This window comes from Epinephelus fuscoguttatus, linkage group LG2 (assembly GCF_011397635.1).
Source record: "Epinephelus fuscoguttatus linkage group LG2, E.fuscoguttatus.final_Chr_v1".
NCBI classification, from domain to species: domain Eukaryota; kingdom Metazoa; phylum Chordata; class Actinopteri; order Perciformes; family Serranidae; genus Epinephelus; species Epinephelus fuscoguttatus.
Window position 1 is genome coordinate 27549739 of NC_064753.1, and position 23769 is coordinate 27573507.

At 40.9% G+C, this 23769-nt stretch overlaps 1 protein-coding gene across 2 annotated transcripts; it reads right to left on the bottom strand.

Moving 5' to 3' along the window:
• Positions 1-837: 837 nt before the first annotated feature.
• Positions 838-22686, bottom strand: dhx38 (DEAH (Asp-Glu-Ala-His) box polypeptide 38). 2 transcript variants are annotated; one of them, XM_049601538.1, is made up of 27 exons: positions 22411-22686; positions 20594-20922; positions 20144-20337; positions 19759-19920; positions 19121-19283; positions 18594-18712; positions 18433-18509; positions 18173-18328; positions 17893-18054; positions 17596-17703; positions 17056-17180; positions 16777-16914; positions 16436-16622; positions 14589-14774; positions 14261-14401; positions 13630-13740; positions 12973-13089; positions 12746-12853; positions 12522-12634; positions 11596-11804; positions 8981-9135; positions 7470-7625; positions 6973-7107; positions 6358-6483; positions 6172-6267; positions 5219-5340; positions 838-2048 (listed from the first exon to the last, which is right to left on the bottom strand). In XM_049601538.1, exons 2-27 carry the CDS (start codon positions 20917-20919, stop codon positions 1967-1969), a joined length of 3774 nt encoding a protein of 1257 aa, XP_049457495.1. In that variant the 5' UTR covers positions 20920-20922; positions 22411-22686; the 3' UTR covers positions 838-1966. The 2 variants fall into 2 exon arrangements, with proteins under 2 accessions (XP_049457495.1, XP_049457489.1); XM_049601532.1 differs by having other exon boundaries at positions 20144-20340.
• Between the last annotated feature and the right edge of the window lie 1083 nt (positions 22687-23769).

Below are 23769 nucleotides of genomic sequence, written 5' to 3' on the forward strand. Positions count from 1 at the left end.
ATTTGCTGCTTTTCTTTGTCATACATAAGCGACCTTGGCAAAGTATCTTCAGATTTGGGTTGTTGGTCGAACAAAAAATGAAAAGAATTTGAAGTAAAGCTGAAATCATTTAATCAACAGAAACTGAACGATTTTGATAATCTATTAATTGTTTGTCACTCTTCAAGGCAAAATGTCAAACATTATATGGCTTTAGCTTCATGTGAGGATTTTCTGCTTTTTTATTGATTGAAGATCAGTCAACAGCAATTAACTGGCAACTATTTTAATGATCCTTTGTCATTATTTGAGCAAAAATATGAAAAATTTTGTGGTTTCAACTTCTTAATAGTCAGGGTTTGAGTTTGGGGCTGTTGGTCGAACAAAACAAGCAAGTTTAAGATGTTACCTTCGTCTTTTTTATGATTGACAAACAATTATTCAATATTGAAAATGATCATTAGATGAAGAGGTCTCCTTGGGCTCTAAGAAATTATAAAAGTTGTTTCTGAAATGTTATGGAAGAAAATATGATATATATATAAACTGATAATGAAAATAATCATTTGTTGCACTCCTGAAGTTCTGTTATCTTTTCCGTATCTGACTGTAGAAATGATTGTAGACATACTGTATCTGCACAGCTGAGAACTTCTAAATTAACCTTTCACCCCTGTTTTGTTTTCACAGAGAGAGAATTTATATAGCCTTAACTAATTTGCATCATTTTCACTTACTGAGCTATCATTCATGTCACTGCAACACTAACTTAAAAATGTGCATCTAAATGACATAATTATGTTAGGCACTTGCAGTGCACAGAACACATTAGTGACTACAATATCAAATGAAATCACCTTGGATTTAAAAAAATAGCTAACATTTATTTTTTTTTTCATTTACAAAAAGATGTTGAGAGGGAAAAAAAACCATTAGCAGCCTTTCTGCTGCCTCAGATCCATGTATGAAAAAAAAGACAACAGAACCACTGTCACTATCCAAACATGGCCCTCGCTAAACGGTTTTGTGACAGATAGACCAGTCTATCTGAAGCTGCACGGTATTCTGATCAGCTGGGAGGGCAGAGGAGGGCGCACATCAACAAAGAGATTTACCCATTTAAAAGACACATTTGCAAACATTTGTTTAGAGGAAAACCACAAAGGAAACCGTGTGCTACTTTGAACACAAGGACCATGAAAATAAAACAGTTGATATGTTTAATCCAGCGTGATAATGTTTTGTATGAAGCAGAGCTGTGGTACATTACATTGTTGGAACAAGGTTAACAGAAAGTAGAAAAAGGTCAATTGCCTACGCCTGCATGAGTGTGTTGTTCATGTGTGTGTGTGTGCGTGCGTGTGTGTGTGTATTGAGGGGGCATTACAATACAACTCTAGAGTCTGAAGACACTCGTGCCACAAGTACAGTTTGAATAGTGCTTCAGTCTGTAGAGGAGCACTTCATGGTGGCACACATGCTGCTCAAGCCACGACAGCACAAGAACCAGTAAATGCAAGAGCTTAAAGACATTGAAATTAGATCACCATTTATCAGTTTCCCTCTGGTAACACACTCGAAATTTAACAAGATAGAAAATTAAATGTTTCTAGCTCACGTAAAATCATTACAGTATAGACATCTGTAAAAACACATCTGTAATGACAACATAGAAATACTGAATATACAAAAAAACAACAGTCCTTTATTCCTTAAAATGCATCATGGAAACAGCTATCGGCTGGTGAAGGTGGAGGGCGGCATTTTTGATGGACCTGGCTCGTCTTTCAGTCTTGTGCCTTATACAAGTTCTCACTCTAGTGGTCTGTACATGAACTGCAGCTGATTCTGGCCATGCTGTGAGGGACAAATGGCAGCTGCAAATTACACTGCATTTGCTTGTGCTGTTGTGGTCCTGGTCTGGATGATAATGAGTCTAGAGGAGCCAACATGATTGGTTGTTGGGCTTTAACCTGCAGGGGGTGTCCTACAGTCCAAACCGAGCAGGGGTGCGTCTGGGCGTCATGGGGGCCTCTTCTTTTCTTCCTGGTGTGCAGATTTTCAAAGACCTGAATCAGAGAAAAAGTCAGTGGGAAGACAAGTTTTATTTGCTGTGACAACACACTATTCACCCTCATTTTATTGCTCCGCTTAGTCCAATAATAAACACATTAGGTAAGCAGCTGTGGTTAAAAGAAGGGCTGAAGGTGAGGGAAGACTGGCCTGTGCAGCTGAATGTGAACATAAAAGCAGCAGGACTGGAGGAGAGTGAAAAGGCGAGCTGGTGTCTCTGTGAGGAGTGTTGGGACGTAGAGCGCCTGATGCCTCTGACAGCACAATCTATCATCTTTAATTACAGCAGCGTGACACCCTGACACTGCCCACACTTCCCTCATCTTTCTCTCCTCCTCACACACACACACACGCACAAGCACACCTGCTGCAATTACAACCATCAGGCCGTAACCCCCTTCTGTCACTAGCCCCTTTAATACAGCCTGTTCAAGGGGTGAATGTTGCAGTGTTATTCTGCCTCGCTGTTCTGTTTAAAACGTTTCAACGCGGAATGAGGGGTTGCATTGTTGTTCAGCCTTTAAGCCTGCAGCAGGGGTGGTAACAGATCCAAAACAACTACTGTGACTTTGACGAAAATCAAGGAACATTTTGACGCACACTATGATGGATTGCACCACTTAAGCAAGTTCCAGAAGTCTGCCAATTGATTTTCAACCCGCACAGAAATGAACAGAAACCTGTGATTTCCTGGAATTGCACAAAAAAATAGATCCATAAATCCGAACCTGTATCGCCTGCAGTCGAAAATGGTCTGCGACAATGTGAAGTACACATAGGCTTGGGTATTGCTGTTGGTTTTGCTGATGCAATATCCAAGTCTAGACCCAAGATATTTTTATATACTCTATTTTTAAGTAATATAAACTTTTGTTTCTACAAAACATTTTCAAGTCAAACTTCTCAAACTCACGCAGGCTGTCTGAACACTGAATAAGTTAATACTACAAATCTAACCAAACGTTCAGTGCCAACTTTCTGTACCTCGATACAAAAAGGCTAACACTAACTAACACTTAATTTCTTCGTCAATTAATCTGCAAATTTTTTTGTCAATTAAACAACCAATTACTTACTATAAAATGTCAGGCAATAGCATATGAAAAAGGCCCATCACACCTTTCAAAACACAAAGTGACATCTTTAAATGCCGTGTTTGATTCCAACCATCTGTCCAAAACACAGTTTATTCAATTTACAGTTATGCATCACAAAGAAGAGCAGCAAACCCTCACAACTGAGAAACTGGAACCAAAGAAAGTTTGGCCGTTATCTTCTTCTCTATCTGAAAGTTTTCGACATTATTCGCCCATACACATTGCAGTCATTACCAAAAAAAAAAAGGAAAGAAAAAGAAGTATTTAAAGGAGGTGGGATTGTCTGCACACGGCTCTCAATATGGAGGTGGCTGAGCAGACAGCTAGCAGCTAACAGTGCTAACAACAACAATGCTGACAGAGCTGATGTCAGGGCACGGTCATGCATGCAAAACAAACATTGGCGACTACTTGCCTCCCATTCACTCCCATTCAGTGTGAGCAAAGAGATGAATAAAACATTGACTTTGGTGGCAAACAAATTTGCATCTTTTCGTACAACTTTGGTGATCTCTCACCGCCAATGTCGCAGGCTCAACCAATAGCCAAGAAGTATATGTGAAGGAGACACTGACTGTTGCTGTGTCTAACCAGCTGATATTATTTAATATTGACCATGAAAAATACAAACTGCCCCAACATGAGAGATACTGCCTGGCTTGCAGTGAGTCAGGAGACAGGAAGGATATATCATATCTTGCAGTATTTATGCGCAAGCTAGCTAACGTTAGCTAGCAAGCTCGTTTGAGAGGCTCTGTGTGTAATGTCTAGCACTGCCTACATTCAGTATGAGTATAGCCTCAACAGGGGACAGTCACTAACCTGCATCGTGTGACCGTACCTTAACTGGGGGAAAACTGGAGGGTGGGCATTTTGCTTTCGTGGCGCTGCTGTTCAAAAATCAGTAGTAACCACTGTATGAGTGCAGTGTGGAGCGGTGGCGATAGCTAGTAGTATACACACTCGCAGGGACTCACACATACTAACATGCATGAGCGGCCAGGCCAGCTACCACAACAAATAACAGAGAAGCTCAGATTACAACACATTCTCTGCTCAGGATGTCATTACTCCACTAAATCTTTACATAGCAAATAGTGGTTTGCTGCTATATTAATGCTCTGAATGTCATATACAGCACCTATAAGGTTTGATTCGTAGCACTAAGTGTACATGGTTGTACTTAATAAGCTACAAACTGTGGTATCACCCTCTCAGTGCTTTATAAGGAACTGAACCGGCCCACACTCCTAGCTCTGACGTAGTTCTAAAAACACTCACTCACACTTCCACTTTTAAACACAAAACAACTGACTGGGCCATTTACTAATTCACACCACAGATCTGTGCCGGTGAGCAGGGAGACAGGTGATAAGCAGCCGGCACATGAAGGCGCACCCGCAGAAATGTTTCATCTTGGTCACACTGAACTCATAGAGGAGACGCTTGCGAGGCCTGCCGGAGGACAAAGGCAGCCAAGAGCCCAGGAGAGCCGACGACATTCATTATCACACATCCAGCTTCCTCTGCTTAAATCTAATTCTTAATCCTATACCTCCAGAGTGATTATTTTCAACAGATCTGTTACAGACGTGGTCACGCAAACTCAGACAGATAAACCAACTGATTAATTAACAATAAAAGTTCTTTTTTTAAATCTGTCTTTATAACCTTATTTCTCTCTGTAAAGCTTGCGGATGGGTGTGAAATTAATTTTTTGGTCTAATTTGAAATTGAACGTTCCCCTCCTTTCTCTGCTCTGCTATGGCACAATTTAAATTGCTGCAGTAATGGGGGTCAGCCAAGAGTCAATATTATTTCTTTTTGTCTCGTCTGGAGGGACCAGAGGTGAGAAAAGCTCATCATGAAGAGTGAGGGAGGTGGAGTAGAGAGAGTGGGAGAGGAGGAGAGGGAGGGAGGGGTGAAGATATGGATTGGCAGCGAGGTAGGTAAATTAAATGTTTCTATCTTGACTGTGTATGGAAAATGAGGGCCACGGGGAACTATTGTTAGATGAAGACCCGTGTGTGATGAGGAGGCAGGAGGAGGAGAGATGGTCGCCGACTTACTTAACACTACCAGTGCTGTTCTTCTTCTCCTGCTCCTCTCGACGCGCTCGCAGCTGCTCCTCGGCCATGGACATCTCCTCCTCCATGTTGGTGATCTCCTCCTTGGCCCGACGACGGTTCTCCTGAAGAGCAAAACACACAGATGAGGAAGGTATACGGGAAAATATTAAGTGGAACGGGCTACAACAAATGGACATATGCAACCTGTAACAATCTCTTCTTCATTCAACAGATTATATGCCAAAATGTCTGGGAACCACTGGTCTAAGGGCCCTCACACACAAGTCAATGGCCTGCTGTTGGTCATTGTCAGGCTGTTGGTGAGCATCTGTCACCCTAGTTTTGGCGGTGTGTCCTGCACCACTGGCAGTAGCCAGCCCTTGTGGGGTTTTTGTTTTTTTGGCCGATCCAACATGTTGAATTGGCTTTGGAGATGGTGGAGCCCATTGGTGAATGAAATTTCTCTGATCGGCAGTCCAACTTAGTGCACGTGAAGATAAATGGAAATACAGAAAGCCAACAAATGGCTAAAGTCAAGAGGGCGTGAGACTGAATCAAACTTGTTATATTAGACATAGAATCATTTTTTGTAGCCACTGAGCTCTTTAGCAGAAACTGTTCGTAACTGTTATTGTTCGCTAGCGCACAGTAAATATGCTTTGTTTTTTCAACATCAGCTTGTGTTGTTAATGTGCTAACTAGCTAACTAGCATCCTCAATCCGTCCTGTCCTTTGGCCGGGGCACAAGCGACATGTGGCAATCCAACTGCCAGCTTTTGCCGCCACTAGTTCTTTGATGTTGTTTCTATGTGTCTGGGCCTTAAGAAACAAAGCCCAAATTATGAGATCAGACCAAGAAGCACAAATATATGTGGACATTCCCATCTAAATACTTCTGGCTCTGTGGTGAATGAACCAAGTGTGAATTATGTACCAGCCTTCTTTTGCCTTACCTGTCTGCTTCTTCCTGCATGTTTGATGCTATAAAACATGGGCCCAAGTTCGGCCAGCCATTCTCCATCCACTGCGGTCACACACTGCATGTACTCCTACAAAAGAAAGAACAAGTTAAACATTGACAAAACATACTGTCTGTCATTAATTGTTTTCATGAACTCTGCAGCCCACAGACTTTATACCTTGGTGGTCATGACAAGCTCGTGGTAGATGATGTAGTCGGGAGTGTAGCCCATACCAAACAGGGAGCTGGTAGGATGGAGGTGGCATGGCATGCCTGTCCTCACGTTCACATATTCACCAATGCCCTGGGAGCAAACACAGGCATAAATAACAAATTAAAATGTGCAATTCAGAATTTCTGGACAGGAAAATGGGACCCTGTGTGTGTGGTGTGCTGCAGTTAAACTGTATGTGTCGGCCTAAGTGTGTATGTGTGTGTGTGTGTGTGTGTGTGTGTTTATGCCTGCATCTATGGGAGCACTTTAAGGTCAGAGCAAATCAGGTCATATGGGCTAATTTGCTTCTCCACCTGGCTCAGACAGCAGGAAAATAAATTTGAAGTATATCCAACACTGCTAGGATTGCTTGGGTTAGCCCGCGACTCATAAGTCAAACGCAGAACCTTGATTATACAGTCATGATTTCAAATTCCCTTTCAGATTTTAGCCCTATATTAATGTGAGGCCAGAAGGGATATTTCACCACTCTGTAATTATGCTGCTATAAATCTGCCACAACCAGTTGCCACTAAGCGTAACATATTAACTGAGCAAAACCCAAAGTGGAAGAAGTACCTTGAGCTTTGCAGCCTGGTGGAAGTATGCGGCACAGATGCACTTTCTGATGATGTCCCAGTCTGAACCGCAGGAAATCAGGTTCATCCTCTGTTGCACCATGATGTCCTTTAATTGGGAGCGCACCTCACGCACCTGCACAAAAACAATATGTATTGGAAGTGGAACCAGGTAGAAAACACATCCAACCTGTCGGCTTGCAATCAAATGTTTTAGGGGAAAATATGTGCTGATGTCAGGTAAAAGTTTGTCAATCTAAAAATTTCTCAGAGTATTAAATATTAAACTAGCCACTACATTTATAATAACTCAGCAGCAACTGAATCATATATTATACATATTTAAACACCAAATTAAAAGCTGGAAAACAATTTAAACTGAGACTTCCACATGACCATCCTGATGTACTAGAATTCCAGTGAAAACTGGATGACAGGTTTCCATCCAGGGCCAGAGAGTGTTGATAGAGAGAACAGGTGAACCAGTGGGAGACTGACCTTGCGCATGGCCTTGGTGTGGATGAAGTGCTCGTTGCACCAGATGCTGGAGTAATTGTTGTTCTTCCACTGCATGTAGACGTTAAGGTAGGTCAGGTGGTCGCTCTCTGGGACTGAGAACTTCTCCCTGACCTGGTCACTCTCCTCCTCACGACCCTGCAGAGAAACACAGATAAAGTTTTCCATACATCACTGGGAATGTTTCATTTTGTGGTGCCAATTGTTGAAACAAAACTATATTTTAAAATGCATGACTTTTTTTTCTGGGCCATGTAGTTGAAAACAACTATGTTCACCAGCTAGTCTCTAGCTGTCTGCCTGCCTGTCTGTTTGTCTGTTTTTAGCTTTTTCACTAAAACAGCTTGCAACTGCAAAAAACCAAAATGGTGAGTAAATTAGAACACGAAATTTGCATGCTGGAAAACCCCAATAATCATCTGAAAACACTAAAATGGTCCATTGAGCTGAATGGAGCTGCAGATTTAGGGGATAATTGTCTTTGGGTTCATCACTTAAAGCAATCCCGTCCACATACAAGTAGACATGTGACCCACTGTCAATTTAAAAATATGGATTATAGCCACTTTAACACACCAAAAACCTTCATAGTATGTGTAATGTAGCATGAAGGGGCAACAACTTGTAAAATGGTGAATAAATGAAGCATGTAATATGAATGAATGGAACTATGACAATTGCCGGCCTTCTGTCTTCACCGAGTATGTTTACATGCACAAAATATTCCAGTTTTTGACCTTATTTTGAAACAGACAAAAGTCTTTCTAAGCTGGATAAGATGACTGAAAATGAGTATTTCGCTAAATTTCCTGTTTACATGCAGCCGTGCGTACTCTGATATACGTGCCCTAACATGTTGTTTATCATGTCGAAATGTGGAACAGTGGAAATGCTGGAGCCGCTTGTGCCACTTTCCTTTTTTTCATCAAATTAGGATTTTTTAAAACATTTTCCACTTGATTGTGCAAACACAGTTTCCCTCTTTCATTCCTTTTACCATCTTTTTGGAAGGTTGTGTTGCGATATTTTCGCATATCCAAAAACCTGTTATTATCCAAGTCCAAGTAGGTGTGTTTTTCTTGGACATGCATCTCTTAGCTTTGCAAACTGCGGGCTTGTTAGTTTGTTTACATCGCAAATCAAGCTGGCAGTAAACAGGCAAAACGCTGTGTGTCACAAACTGTGGTAAAAACTGTAATTGAGATGCATATTCTGAATGCGCTGTATATGTGTTCAAAGAATGCCCCTAAGACCAAAAAGTACCGGCATATCCCACATGCCTTAATCAGAAAATGTTTCATTCAGAAAAAGGCCTAATTCATATTATCCAAATTGAATATGCTGTATACATGACCCCCATCAAATTCAAAATACTGTCATATTCAGAATAATAGTGGAATATTAGTGTGTATGTAAATGTAGTCACTGTTGCTTAGTGAGTTGAAACCAGCAAGTGTGTCAATTATACAGTAACTGTATAAAATGTGACGCACCTTAGGTCTGTAGAAGATGGCCGGCACAGACAGCATGGACACGATGATAAGGATGTCAGCACTGCAGCCCATGTCACAGGACACAATGAGCATCTTGGAGAGGGCGGGGTCGAGGGGAAACTCCACCATCAGACGCCCCGTCGGTGTCAAAGCACCTGAAAGGACAAAAGAGAACACAATTACAAGGTCACTGGTGAAGATTATAAAAGTGCATGAGACGTGAAGAATGTAGGAGGAACAAGCACAAGACGAGTGATAAGCTTCTTTTCCATCAACAGCCTGCTGGCGTGAGGGGGAAGCCGGCATAATGTGACACTTATTTGTCTATCACCGTGAGAGACGAGGATGAACTGCTGACAGCTGAGAATACTTGTAGAGAAAAAAAAGGGAGTGAGATCAAAAACTTTGCCAGTGCTGATTTAAATGATTAGACGACAGAGTCTAAGAAGCTTATGAGGAGGAAAAGCAGAGAAGCAGAGCAGCCAGTTTGGGGCAGGTAAGCCTTAATCAGAGATAATCTGCTGTTAACACACCATACAGGGAATCATCAAAAGTCCCCCCTCATCCCCAAATCCCTAAATCCCCTGGAATCTGGCTAAGGATGAGACAGAAATGAGACCCGACCAGTCAAATCAAACACAGGATCAGTTACTAGGCAATTACTCCACTGGCTAAACCTCACAACTACCTCCTCGAGGCCTGTTTGCTGTGTCTGCATCATCACTGCAGCATCCTTTAAACAGCGAGTCTCCTGCCTGTGTTTGTGGTGTCAGCTTCACTATGAAGGAGCTCAAAGCGGCGCTGAGGGGGAAATACGACCCTGAAATACCCACAATTCTCTGTCACAGCTTCATCTTCATTTCAAAAGGAGGATGATTTATGTTGTTTGGTCCTTCTATGTATTAGGCTGGTCTAGGCCTTGTAAGGCCTGCGACTAGGGGCAGGGAAAAGAAAACTGATATAACAAACAGTTATGATACTTTGCAATACATTATTAATACTATTATTAATTCTGTTAAGCAGTGGTACCTAACCTGGGGGTCCTGACCCCCACTAAGAGTCACCAGGCCTCCTTGATTAAATGGTGTAAGACCATTTAAAATGTATATATATATATATATATATATATATATATATATATATATATATATATATATATATATATATATATATATATATAAAGCCATTCCTCTGAAGACTATTTTTAAAGTTGTGTGTTAATATTTAAGATGTTAACTTCTTTAAAAAAAAAAAAAAATCTCAGGGTAAGGGCACAGCCTTCACTCTCTGCTAAACAGCCTCGTCCTGCATTGGAAATGGATGCTGTTTAAACAACCAAAGAGCTAATGGAGCAATAGCCAAGAGTCAGGGAAAAGAAAACACTGAATTTGTCTCCAATAAAAGAAAAGCCTTTTAATTATATTTAATTGTATCAAAAGTTACTCAGGAAAACTCGCCTTTGATGCAATATTCACAGAGAATAAATAATCTGCTCAAAATTCATCCAAATGACTAAGTTTACATAAACATCTGAAACAAGGAGAGCATGCAAACTCCACACAGAGGGGTCCGAACTCACCACCCTGGATTTGTACCAGGAACCCTAATGCTGCTAACCACTGCCCCACCGAGCCGTTGTTTATACTTCCACGTTTTTTATTATTATGTGTGGTAATGTATGTGTGGTTTCTATCTTGTGTGTCTATCTGGTGTTTTTGTTTCTTATTTATTGCTACTGCAGCAAAACCAACTGCCCCTCTGTGACAAGTAAAGGTCTTGAACACATCATGTCCATCATGTAGTGCTTGCTTCAAGTATTAATATATTTTTTGGTTTGTTTAATCATGTTTAATTTAGATCTGCAACAATTAGTCAATTAATCAATAGTCAATACACAAAAAATGTATCTGCAATTATGATGATCAAATAATCTTTCTTTGGCAAAAAAAGGCACAGCTTTTGTTGTCTTAGCTACTCAAATAGGGCTGCAGCTAATGATTATTCCCATTGTCAATAATCAATAGATTGTTTTCTCGATTAATTGATAAGCTGTAAAGTGTCAGAAAATGGTGGAAAATGTCGCTCAGTGTTTCCCAAAGATGTCTCATTTTGTCCACAGCTCAAAGATATTCCATTTACTGTCACAGTAAAGAAACAAGTTGCAACCCTAGTTAATAGATACACCAAATGATTTTGCCCCACATTTTAGTCTGTCAATTTGCATTTCCTATAGCTAGAGCTTTTAAGTAGATCTTATAATAATATAACCAGTTCAAAATGTATTCAGATGCATACAGAACTAAATGTAGGTCACGGTAACAAATGCTTCTGATGCTGTCTACTTAATAATCCCAAAAGAAAAAGGTGAACTGACCAAAGTGCAGTTAAAACTGAGTTTTCTTTTAACAGAATAGTTTATATTGGATAAAGCACATTTTGACAAAATTTATGTTAGGGACATAATTAGCTGTCACCACGGTATAATACTCATAAGCACAAGCCAATTAAAAGTCTATTAACAAGGTCATGGTCATGTATTACATACAAAACAAAAGTGATCTTATCCCATTATATGATGATTGCTGTTATAATTCCGACCCCTGTTCACTACCCACCTGTGTTGTCCAGAGCTCCCAAGATCCAGAGCTGGTACATGGAGTTGAGCATGTTGTCCTCAGGTGGTGGATCCATGAAGTGGAAGAGGAGCAAATCCTGGACACCCAGAGACTTCAACAGCAGGACTACATTGGCCAGGTTGGTCCTCTGGATCTCTGGTATGGTGGTAGTCAGCATCTCATTCTTATAGGCACTCTGAGTGTAGAGCCTGGACAGGGTGGAGGGCACGGAGACAGACATGGACAAAGACAGACACAGTGAGATTTAAGCCACCAGGAATGATGTTGTATAAAATCAGATTTTTCTAAACAAGAAAAGTGTACAGATATTTATGCTGTTATGTGACACTGATGTGAAATATTTTGTCCTCCAGTATGTGCAGACATGTCAGCTGGATTCTACATAAGCAGTAAGATGTAGATCAGCCGCAAAGTCAAATTTAGGAAGCTGCAATTTACTAAGAAAACTTTCAAAGCCACCGTGCCTGAGTCCAAAGCGAAGGACCTGCTTAAAGCTCTCACAACAATTACAGCTGTCGGAAGCAGGTGCTTATAATTACTGAATGATTTGAATGTATATGGAGCTTTTGAGCTTGTGAGTGAGTGCCTGCAGTCACAGCTAAAAGGGTCTTTGAGTGGGGAATTCTCCATGCAAGCTGAGTAAACCAGCGTGACTCACTCCCTCTGCTCTCTACATACACACATCCACAGCTGCTCTAACACCTTGACTGTAGTCAGCGTAAAGATCCTCCAAAACTGATTCTTCATAGATTTGAGTGAGCGCGTGTGTAAGAGCAGGATTAAGCCAGAAATGTGAGGGGTTTTTATAAGCATCCTGGCTCATTAGCAATGCAAAATATAATGTTACTTAAAGAAATGCATGTGTTCATGAATACGTTATGCAGAGAGAAGACCACAGCCATTACCTGTAACACTGTCCTGGTCCTGTACGTCCTGCTCTGCCAGAACGCTGGTTGGCATTAGCCTGGCTGATGGGATAAACCTGTAGAGCATCCATTCCGATGCGAGGATTGAAAACCTGTTGACAGAAAAAAACAAAGTGAGTGAGACAAAAATGGTGTCAGAGTGGTATAAATTTAACTGCAGCATAATAAAATACATCTATAATGTGACGGAGGCCTTGGAGTACCTTAAGTTTGCAGTATCCTGCGTCCACTACAAACATGATTCCATCCACAGTGAGGGAGGTCTCAGCGATGTTTGTAGCCACGATGCATTTCCTCACACCATCTGGAGCCTGGCAGAGGATAAATTCAAGGCAGTCAGCTTTGTTTTCGCACTTGTGTTTATCACAAGGACTCATAGATATTAAGTTGATAAATGCATGAAACATTATGGGCAGTTACAGACACAAACCTTCTGGAAAATCTTGGCCTGAAGGTCAGAGGGTAGCTGGGAGTAGATGGGCAACACAGCCAGAGGAGGAGCGTTCTCCAGGTCCTCTAACCGCTCCACAATCTGATCTGATGTCACCTGCAAGGACAACAATGTACCTTACTTCAACTGGGAACAGACAATAGAAAGGGGTTGCAACTAATGATTATTTTCTTTATGGACTCTATAAAACATCAAAGAATTGTGGAAAAAAGCTCAAAACAATTTCCCAGAACCCAAAGCCATCTTTGATTTGCTTCTTTTGTCAAACCAAGAGTTCAAAGCTAAAAGACTCTTAATATATTATCATAAATGACAAAGAAAGCAGCACATTTAAGAGGCTGAAACCAGCAAACGTTTGACATGTTTGCTTGAAAAAAGCCTGAAACGACTAACCGATTATCAAATAGTTGCCGATTAATTTTCTTTTAAATGACTGATTGATTAATCGACTAAATCGTTGTGGCTTTATTGCACTATTGTGGCCAGCAACTGACAGGTTACATTCTGTCTTTTTGAGAGCAAAAACTACTTCTTTACCTGTACAGCAACTTTTGTACATGAATCAGATAACAGTGCTTTATGCTGAAATTAATATGCAGCAACTATTTGAGGCATAATAGCAGCCATGACCCTCACCTCAATATCCTCCTGCCCAGGCATAAAGATGAGGATGTCTCCATTCATCCCACTGAGGTGGATCTGCAGGGCCTGCTTCACTGCTGCCTCCACGTAGTCCTCCTGAGGAGTCTGCACAGCACAGAACACAACAAGTCAGTCAAATGCAAAACAAAACCACTGAAATGACTCTACAACAATGAAAGTGTAATTAAGTTTGACAGAGCAGACAAGCGAAAGCTTTTTGTTATATTCCAAAAGATAGTTCATGCCAATTTACACAGCTTACTTATTGTCTGTATGGTATTTGAAATTTAAACTGAGAGCTATGTATTGTTGTGAAAATATGAATAAATGTGATACGTCATTTTCCTGTCTGTCTGTCCTTCATATAGACTTTTCTTGAAGCAAAACACATTTTTTCTTATGCTGTCTTGGCCAGGTCTCCCTTGAAAAAGAGACTGTTGATCTCAACGGGACTTGCCTGGTTAAATATGGGTTAAATAAAATAAAATAAATTAAAATTAGCAGTAATTCTTAAAATTTGATAGAAATTAATGATCTGATCTTGTCAAAAACATCTAGTGGCAATACTGTGATGTATTTAGATGTAGTGCTGTTAAGTGAAAGTAGAATAGAAACAGAAACAGACCTTGCTAAACAAGATGTCTACGGGAAATGTTCTTCCTGGAATGTGGAAAATGGGTACGTTGCCAAAAAATGCAGCAAATTTGTCTGAGTCCATGGTAGCAGAGGTAACGATGAGTTTCAAGTCAGTACGTCGAGATACAACCTGATGGGAAACAGAGGACAAAAGAGAGACAGCTGAGTAACGTCACAGTGTGTTTACGCTGAAAACACAAAGGAAACAACAACCTCACTGGGTAATTTATCATTTGGACACACAGCTGTGTGTGTGTCTTGGAAATAACATAAAAAGAAATCGGTCTTTAATGGGTGTTAGGTAGCTGGGTACTGACCTCACGTAGCAGACCAAACAGCACATCAGTATTCAGGGAGCGTTCATGAGCCTCGTCCATGATAACAGCACTGTAGTGGTCCAGGTCCGACTCCCTCAGTGACTCCCTGAGCAGGATACCGTCTGTCATGTACTTGATCAATGTTTTCTCGGATGTGCAGTCCTCAAAACGGATTGCGTAGCCCACCTGCAGGCAACAATATCAGTATAATTAACTAACTAATATGTATGATTTTTAACGTACTTGCTTACAACAAATACACACAAATATGACATGCATAAGGGTTGCAAAAAAGACAAACAAACCATACCTGATTGAAATAAAAAACATACAACCAAATCTCAATGTCTTAAGTAATATAAGTTTTGACAGTGTCTATCTAATATTTAAGCAGCTCCACTGTTTTCCTTTATTGTTGCTCCTCAGTTAAAAACCTCAGGTCAGCAGCGGACGTCATGTTTTCTTTTGACCACTAGATGGCGGTGTTATACAGCATAAAACTTGCAATTGAGGCTGCCCTGAGACTTGATGTGACCTATTAATTACTTTTGAGTACAGGCCATTCAAAACAACTTCACAGCAGCGATTCAAGGACACATGAGCTATCAGACAGGTTTTAAACAAGTTCACAGTTTTACCATAAGTTAAAATATACTGAGCAAGATTGTCCTAAAAATAAATCAATGTATAGACTCATACAAAGGTAAGCCTTCTCAATCATCACTTATGACCCACTAGAAGTGACTGGCAGTGTCCGTCACTGAAACAACTGCACCCATACAGTTAAATCAAGCCACAATCAGAAACTATGGATTACCAGAACCATCTGGGATGCCCTATAAACACACTACAGCCTGTCTGGAAATATGGACAATTATAAAGCAGCAGCCTACGATGTAAGAAGAGGCAAAAGGCACTAAATAGCAATGCACAAGCTGAAGAGACTCTGCTTTCTGCGCCTGTATTTTCCTATTTTGCTATATTTAGGGTGTTCCTTGGCACAGCACGCATGTGGGGTCGGGACTTTCTAGAAAGGTTGCGACGAGGTGCAAGACCGTAGAGAAAGCTACTAAAATCGTGGACATGATGCCAAAAAAAAAACACAAATATAGTGGGGCAAAAGGCCAAGCAGACAAAGCTGGGTTGGCCATCTTTGTCACTGGCAAATACTGTTTACAGACAATAGCTGATAGTTCCTGCATAGTATACCTTTAAACTACTTCCTTAATATTGAAAACAAAGGCAATCTTTCAGGCTCTTCACCAAATTTTCTTTAAATGTTACAGCTATTCTCTTGTTCAAATTTAAATGACCATACTTGCCGTAGTCATACCCACATGCAGTTTTACAATACGATGAATGAGTCAAAGAGACTTTTTGTGCACATTCACAAACTCGTCTCACTTTCCATTCTTACAAGCAAAAGCAGGATCAGTGAAAACCTGCAATTATCAGAGCCTCTCTACACTTCTCTCTCCTCCAGGAGATGCCCATTAATAAGTTTAACTGACAGAGGGATAAATGAATGTTTTAATGAATGCAGATGGGAGTAACGTGCCAAAACTGTGAGAAAAAATGTTTCATTTGCGTCAAACCTACATTGAAAAAAGCAAGATTGGGCAAATTATCATGGGGAGCTGCCAATAGACACAGTGAACTCCTAAAATCATTTTCTGCATGATCTAATCAATACTCAGGATATCAACAGCAAATTAATTCACATTAGATGTTCCCAAGGGTTCTTCAATCAGCGATAACACTGCACACAGACTGCTGGGTGGCAACAGCAGGGCTAAGTATTCCCAAATGCAGTTATTGTTTGCTTGATCATCAGACGGCTGTCTCACCTCCTCTCCGAGGTTGGTGCCAATCTCCTCGCTGACTCTCTTGGCCACGCTCATGGCTGCCACTCTTCGGGGCTGAGTACAACCCACCATGCCGTAGCTAGTGTAGCCATCCTCGTGCAGGTACTGAGTCAGCTGGGTGGTCTTCCCACTGCCCGTCTCCCCAACAACAATCACAATGCTGTTGTCCCTGTGGATACAGGTTAACACATTCAAACAGTCAGTGTTGTGGTTCAGGCAAGGAATAACTCATTACAGTTTTGATGAGATGTAAAATACTTTTCAGATGAAAACTGAGACTGAAACTGGATTTAAGAAAAGCAATGAGCTCGGGATGTCAATACCTTATGATGTTGAGAAGTTGCTGTCTGACAGCAAAAATAGGCAGGTACTGCCTCTGTTCCAGAAGGCTCTTCTTCTTCGCAAACTCGCTGCTGGCCTCACTCTTCTCTTTCATGTGGTCTGCAAATTTCTGCTCTGTTCTGTAAAGCACAGAGAAAAATCACCCAGACATTAATATGGCAGGTCAGACATTACATTTCTACAAGTTAAGCCGATGAAATATTGAAAAGAAAATGTGAAATGTCATTTAAGACCCAAATTTGCACAGACAGTCTGGTCACCTGTAGTCTACTTTGCCATCCTCGCCTACTGTTTTGCCCCCAGAGGTGTCCTCCTCTTCCGTCTTCTTGATGCCCATGATATCTCCCAGTTTCGTGCCTGCCAACTCCCAGTGTTTGTGCTGTGCCTGGGAATACAATTATTCAAGTTATGTCACATGCTAGATTTAATCAAAACACCCTGGATTGTATTGCATCAACTGGGACCCCCTTCCCTACTTCCTTTCCCCCTACTTCTGGCCCCTTCCTCCAACTGCACCCATCTTCAATCTCTGCCTTCATTGTGATCTCAACTACACATCTGTAAAATTTCATGACTGCATCTTGCAAGGTTGTGAGGCTATCATGTTGAAAAAAATCTGACCACCGTCAGACAGACAGACATGTAAACACTTGGCAAAATACTCAAAACAGCTTCTATGGTAGTTTCCGCTACAATATGCGCCTCCAGGACCACATTTTGCCACAACACACACACACGCGATGATAAATTAATTTAAAACAGCAACAGCGACAGCATTAGTGTAAGTTAATCCAGCCAACCTTCTTGCGTTCTTTCTGCTCACGATGTTTACGGACAAGCTGGCTGCCTTTACGAGCGATGATTGCCATGTCGGAGGTAGCATCTTTCACAGGGATGACAGGCTCTGGCTGCAGCAGGAAAACAAATACACACATACAAATGTTCAGATCAAAAACAAGGTATCACTCTGACAAAAAAAAAATGCCATCAATGGCACTGAGTAATTACTTAATATTCTGTTAGCGCTATTTGTCATCCTAAACAGTTAACCCAGTGACAAGAGGCCTTTCATCATGAACTGTTTGGGCCTTGCTTACCTGCTTAGTGAAGACTATTCTTCCATCCAGAAAGGGAGGAACCAGGTTGTGAACCAGCAGGTGAACCTTTGCAGCATTGTCCTCCTCAAAGTCTTCATCCACCTCCAACCTCTGCACCACACCACTGGTCAGCATACGGTTGGTCTCCCATCGCTCATTATCCTGAGACAAGAAACACAGACTGTTACACAAAGATACTCCAACACAGACATAGTATACTACCTGCATTTACAGTATATGCCTGCACATGCATACAAACAGTGAGGCACTGTGGTTGTACCTCGTTGATCTGTCGCTTCTGGGCTGATATTCTCTTCTGAGTCTGCTTCTGAAGGATCTGCTCTCTCTTCTTTACATACTCCTCAGAGGTGGTAGTGAAAGGGTTGTGGAACTCATCATAACCTTCATCCATCATGTACCAGTCTCTGTCAGCTTGCTGCAAAACAGTGAAACAATTAGAAATGTAAAAACAAACCTTATTATCAGAGCACAGTTAATAGCTTCAGTGAGGCATAGACGAAGGATAACTGTGCTACTCACCTTCTGGTCCTCCTCCCACTGGTCTTTCTCATCCTCGTTATCAAACACAATGCCTCCCACACCTTCTTCTTTCCTACCTGGAGAAGAGGCGGCACAAGAAATGTTAGCGGACAGATAAATCCTGCATGTGAGCACGAAGTGGCTTGTTTTTAAAATGGTACCTTTTCCTTGTGATAAACGAGGCGTAGAACCCAAATGCTTTCTGTCATTGGCCCACTCATTGTACTTGTAAGATGGGGTAGGCAGGGGTGTGTCGTCAGGGTAACGGCCTCTGACTGACCTAAGCACACAGCAGACAGGTCTTATGGAAGAAACAAGTAGCACTAGTTTCTCAGCAGCTAAGCATTTCATTTCAAATGTGAAGAGGAGAACGAAAAGTGAGGGTTTATAAAAGCCTCTGACATGTCTAACTAACCGTACATAATAATGACAATAAAAATCATGGAGCTGGAAATGTAGTAATATCAAATACAAATAGCAACAAATGAATTTATTCAAATAAATAAATATTAATAAATAAATATTCAAACTCCATGAGAAAACTTACCCTAAAACACTAAGAGAAAATAGAATTAAAATATTGCTGTTAAAAATGTTATGCCTACTGAGGAATATATGAAAATTTGTGTCTCACACCTTGGGGCCAGGAGAATAAAAATGTGAGATAAAATGAATGACAGTTGTTTACCTGTCTCTCCTCTCACTCTCTCGGCCGGAGCGATGACTCCGCTCTGAGCGATCTGACTCTCTGTGAGATGGGGCAGGGGACGGAGACTCCCACTGGGAATGCCGTGAGCTGGCGTAACCACTGTCATCCTCTTCCCAGTTGGAGCGCGAGGGTGTGAAAGAATCTATGTAAAGACAAATAAAGGTCCAATATTAGGCTCATTTTCAGGTTCATATTTGTATTAGTGGTTTTGACTAGAACACAAATGCTGTTTGCCTGATTATACTTGTATTCACCCTCGGTCTGAAACACTCAGTGTTAGTCCCTGTCTCTTTAAGCCCCACTCCCATAAAAACCCAGTCTGCTCTGGTTGGTCAATGTTGTAACGACACTGTAGTGGCAGTTTCTACCTTTATGTAGTGCAGTTGTGACATCACAACTTGACAGAAGTCCTGACAGCTCATTTAAAGGCACAGTTTCTAAATACAGACTGTGTCCATTGAGCCTTTTTATACTTTCACCGTATGTATATAGCACATATACCTCCTTTATAATAAAAAGGCATGGCAATCGGACTTATTACAATATGGGAAGTTTGGTAAATCAATTTATTATCCTTTAAATACATTTAAATAAAGACATGAATGTAACAAAACTACCTCTAGGCCGATGCTGTGGTGTCAGGGGTTCATCTCTCTTGCTTCCCCGACTGATGCGCTCAGACCATCCATCTCTCTGTGAGCGCTCACTCCTGTCACTGCGCTCAGAACGCTCCGACCGGCTACTACTGCTGCCACGGCCATGGCTGCTGTCACGCTCATCTGACAGACAGAGACAGGGAAGGTTACTCTCTACAATCCTGACTGATGCAACATTATTTTTTTCAAATACTTGATCCACTTTGTTATTAAAATCTTGAAGATCCTCTAATTTCAGAAGCTATTACCAGCATATGTTTGGAATTTTTACAGGATAAATTATGCTAGACGAAACCCAAAAGTCTAGAATACAAGCAAATACTCCATGAGTGAACTTAAGAATCACCTCTTTCACTCCTGCGGTCTCTGGCCTTATCTCTGCTCCTTTCTCTGTCTCTCTCTCTGTTCTTGTCCTCTTTGGAGGAGGCGTAGACTCCATGCTCACGCCTGTCTTTCTCCCTCTGCTGGTGTCTGCGTCGGAACTCTTCACTGACCCCTCCAGGGTTTGAGGGTGTCTCGGAGCCAGTCACACGATACTTCCTGCTGGCAAGACGAAAATAAAACATGACACATCCGTCCCAGCATACATATTTGTGCACTAATAAAGTTAGAAGGACTACAAAAACATTAAAAGAAAGAGGGGTTAATATTACAAGTTCATTTATGTTTTGCAATGACTTACAGTGACAGTCACAGACTACAAAAACACAAAAAGTGTTTTAAAAATTTCCCAAACATGGACCATTATCCATGATTTTCAATAAAATGTTTTTCTGTGTGAAGCACTGAGACTTACCTCTCCTTCTTAGCACTCCTGTCCTTATCATCGTCTTCTTCATCAGACCCTGAGTCACTTTTATTTTCCTCCCAGTCTTTGTAGGAGGAAACCTTTGACTTCTTTCTACTTCTCTCATCGGCACCAGCATCTGTCTGTTCCTTACTCTCACGTTCCTTCCTCTTCTGGGCTGCCAGCAGATCCAAGCCCAGCAAGGAGGTGCGCGGAGTGGGTGCCCGAAAAACATGAGGCTCTGCAGCAGCGCTCTTCTTCTTTACTATGAGTCCACCAACTTGAGCCGATGGATCAGTGCCTTCCAGCCTGTGCATGGACACATCGTCGTCCATTATCTGTGGGGATATAATGATTTGTGCAAGGTGAACATGTGTAAAGCTACTGAATTGTTGCTCATGACAACAATCCCCAAGACACTCGATTAATAAACTTGCCTTTTACTGTACAGCTGAAAAAATATTATATATAATGTGAGGAAAAAACCTTTTCAACCTTTCAGAAAATTTGGGATCCATCTATTTACAATCTGCCTTCTTTGGGATGTAACAGACCACAGGGATGTAACTCTTCCTGGACCAACCTTAACTTAAACTTTTATGATGTTTTCGTTATATAGTCTTTCATATGGAGAACTATACAGAGGTGAGGGGACTTCATGAAGTACATCAATATGTCTCTAAGGTTCAGTTTTAGTACATTCCCTTTGTAACTATATAAGGAATAGTATCCTTACGTTTAATTTTATTGTATTCTTTTGGTTGTTTTTATAGTGCATTTATTTTGTTTGTTGGTTTGGTTTTTGTTCTTTACCCCTTTCCTTACGTTTTTGGATATTTTCTTGTGCTGTGATTTGAGCATCTGTTAATGAAAACAAATCTTTGCAGAAAAAAAAATACCGATAAATGTCGGTAAAATGATCCCAGTCAAAGGTAACCTCTTTGAGGTGCTTGCTCTGTCTGACCAACAGTCAAAAACCCACAGATATTCAGGTTATCATCATAGACACCTAAAAACATAAACAAACATTAACATTTGAGAAATTAGACCCTGTGAAATTTTTAGAAATGTTTGCTTACAAATCCAGACAACTGGCTGATGATCAGAATTGCTGCAGATGAACTTTATGTCAATCAACTGATTTATTAATCAGCTAACCGTGTGACCTAAAATAGAGAATAGCAGCAAATCCTTCCTGTGGAGAAGCACAAACAAGAAACTCTTTGCTATTTCTTATTAATAAATCACTTCAACAGTTAACATGTAACCAAATTTGGTGTTGTCAAATATTTTTTGTCAGTCTGATAAGTAAGTCAGCACTACACTGTGGGTTCTTCAATCACAGCCCTTTGTCTTTATCCAACATAAGAACAAATATTCAGTTATTCATTATTGTTCAATCTAATTTTGCTTTAAGCTCAAAGAGACAACGTCTGATCATCTTTTAACTTAGTCAGAACTATGACATTAGTCAACCTAAGTCCCAACTCATTCACACACAACATCTAGGCCTATACTGTCATCCTTTTGAACAACAGCAGCCCCATTTGTGACCTCAACACTTCGTATGTTACTCCAGTGTCAGACAAAGGCACATAGCAGCTCCTCTGTCTTCTGTTTCACGTCAACTGTCATGTTGTTTTACATTTTAATATTACACACTACAAACGCAGTGGAAAATATTGATGTGTTTCACGAGAGGAAACGTGGTGTTAATCCGAAAAACATTAAGCCAGTTAACTGTGACTCGTTACAGCATCTTTAAGTAAATCCTTACTTCCCCTTATTTCATAACAGATAGATATAAATGACATAAAACTACGTACCTCAGACGGAGCAGCTAGCAGCAGCTAGCCTGTGAGCTATCAGGTTCAGTCCGGACCAGGCCGGGCGGCAAACTGCGGCAAACTGCCGCCTGTTTCTCTGCGTGTAAAACACAGAAACTGTCACATTGAGTTAAAGATTTGAGTCAAATCATGGACAGGAAAGTAGTCCAGGAAGTGAGGGACCTGTAGCTGTCACTGGAAAATATTTACACAACAGCTTTCGTAAATACAACGCGTATGTTTACAGACAAGGGAGCAGCCATTGCAATCCCACAATTCCATGCGGTGAAACTTTATTTAAATAGGTTGTGTTGACAGAGGCGTGAGAAGAACACAGCATTTAGATATTATTACAATCTATAATTTAGATATGTGTTTCCTGTATACTCACACAGAGTGAATAAAGCAGAAAATGGGAAAAATAAATACTAAAGAAACCACATATTAAATTTAAAAAGCTAAAGTACAGTGAATTATTAAAACCAGAGACTGTAAAATAAGTTAAAATTAAACTAAATTTATTTGTGCAACAGTTGCAATACATAGTGGAAGTACAAATATTCAAACAACTAAAATAACAATAAGGTGAAAAATAGTAAAAAAAAAAAAAAAAAAAAGAACAATAAAGTAAAAATAACGTGCAAAATACTGTACAACTTCAATTAAAGCCCAGTCCCTTTTACTAGAGGGCGGCACGGTGGTGTGGTGGTTAGCACTCTCGCCTCAGAGCAAGAGGGTTGCCGGTTCGATCCCGGGCGTGGGAGCCCTTCTGTGCGGAGTTTGCATGTTCTCTCCGGGCACTCCGGCTTCCTCCCACAGTCCAAAGACATGCAGATTGGGGACTAGGTTAACTGATAACTCTAAATTGTGAATGTGGTGTGAAGGTGTGAATGTGAGCGTGAATGGTTGTTTGTCTCTATGTGTCAGCCCTGTGATAGTCTGGCGACCTGTCCAGGGTGTACCCTGCCTCTCGCCCGATGTAGCTGGGATAGGCTCCAGCCCCCCCCCCCCCGCGACCCTCAAGAGGATGAAGCGGTTAGAAGATGAATGAATCAAGAGGACCCTTTTACTAGCCTGGTGTGGCTACACAGATTGACAAAGAAAGGTCCGTCTCTATAAGATGCCTGGTCAAGTTAATTTTTTCATTACAAGTTCTTCGGATGTCCAAAACCAGGTTGTTGGCTATCTCAAATGATGTGTCCATTCCTCAATTACCTTGTATGTTCTTCATATACCTTTAGTCAGTAAGGGTCCTCAGATCAAAAGAATTAAAAGGGGTTTTTCATAAAAATGAATCCAAGTTGTGAGTATTGTTTTAACATAATGAAGTGGTGTTGTGTCGGTATGCAAGGTGCCGTA

Excerpts from the sequence above, each read along its gene's own strand:
- dhx38 (XM_049601532.1), bottom strand. The coding sequence starts at position 20,919 with ATGGACGACGATGTGTCCATGCACAGGCTGGAAGGCACTGATCCATCG. Across the intron at positions 17,181-17,595 it reads AGCAGAAAGAACGCAAGAAG|GCACAGCACAAACACTGGGA; the intron begins GTTGGCTGGATT and ends TTGTATTCCCAG. Across the intron at positions 14,775-16,435 it reads GCACCAACCTCGGAGAGGAG|GTGGGCTACGCAATCCGTTT; the intron begins GTGAGACAGCCG and ends TGTTGCCTGCAG.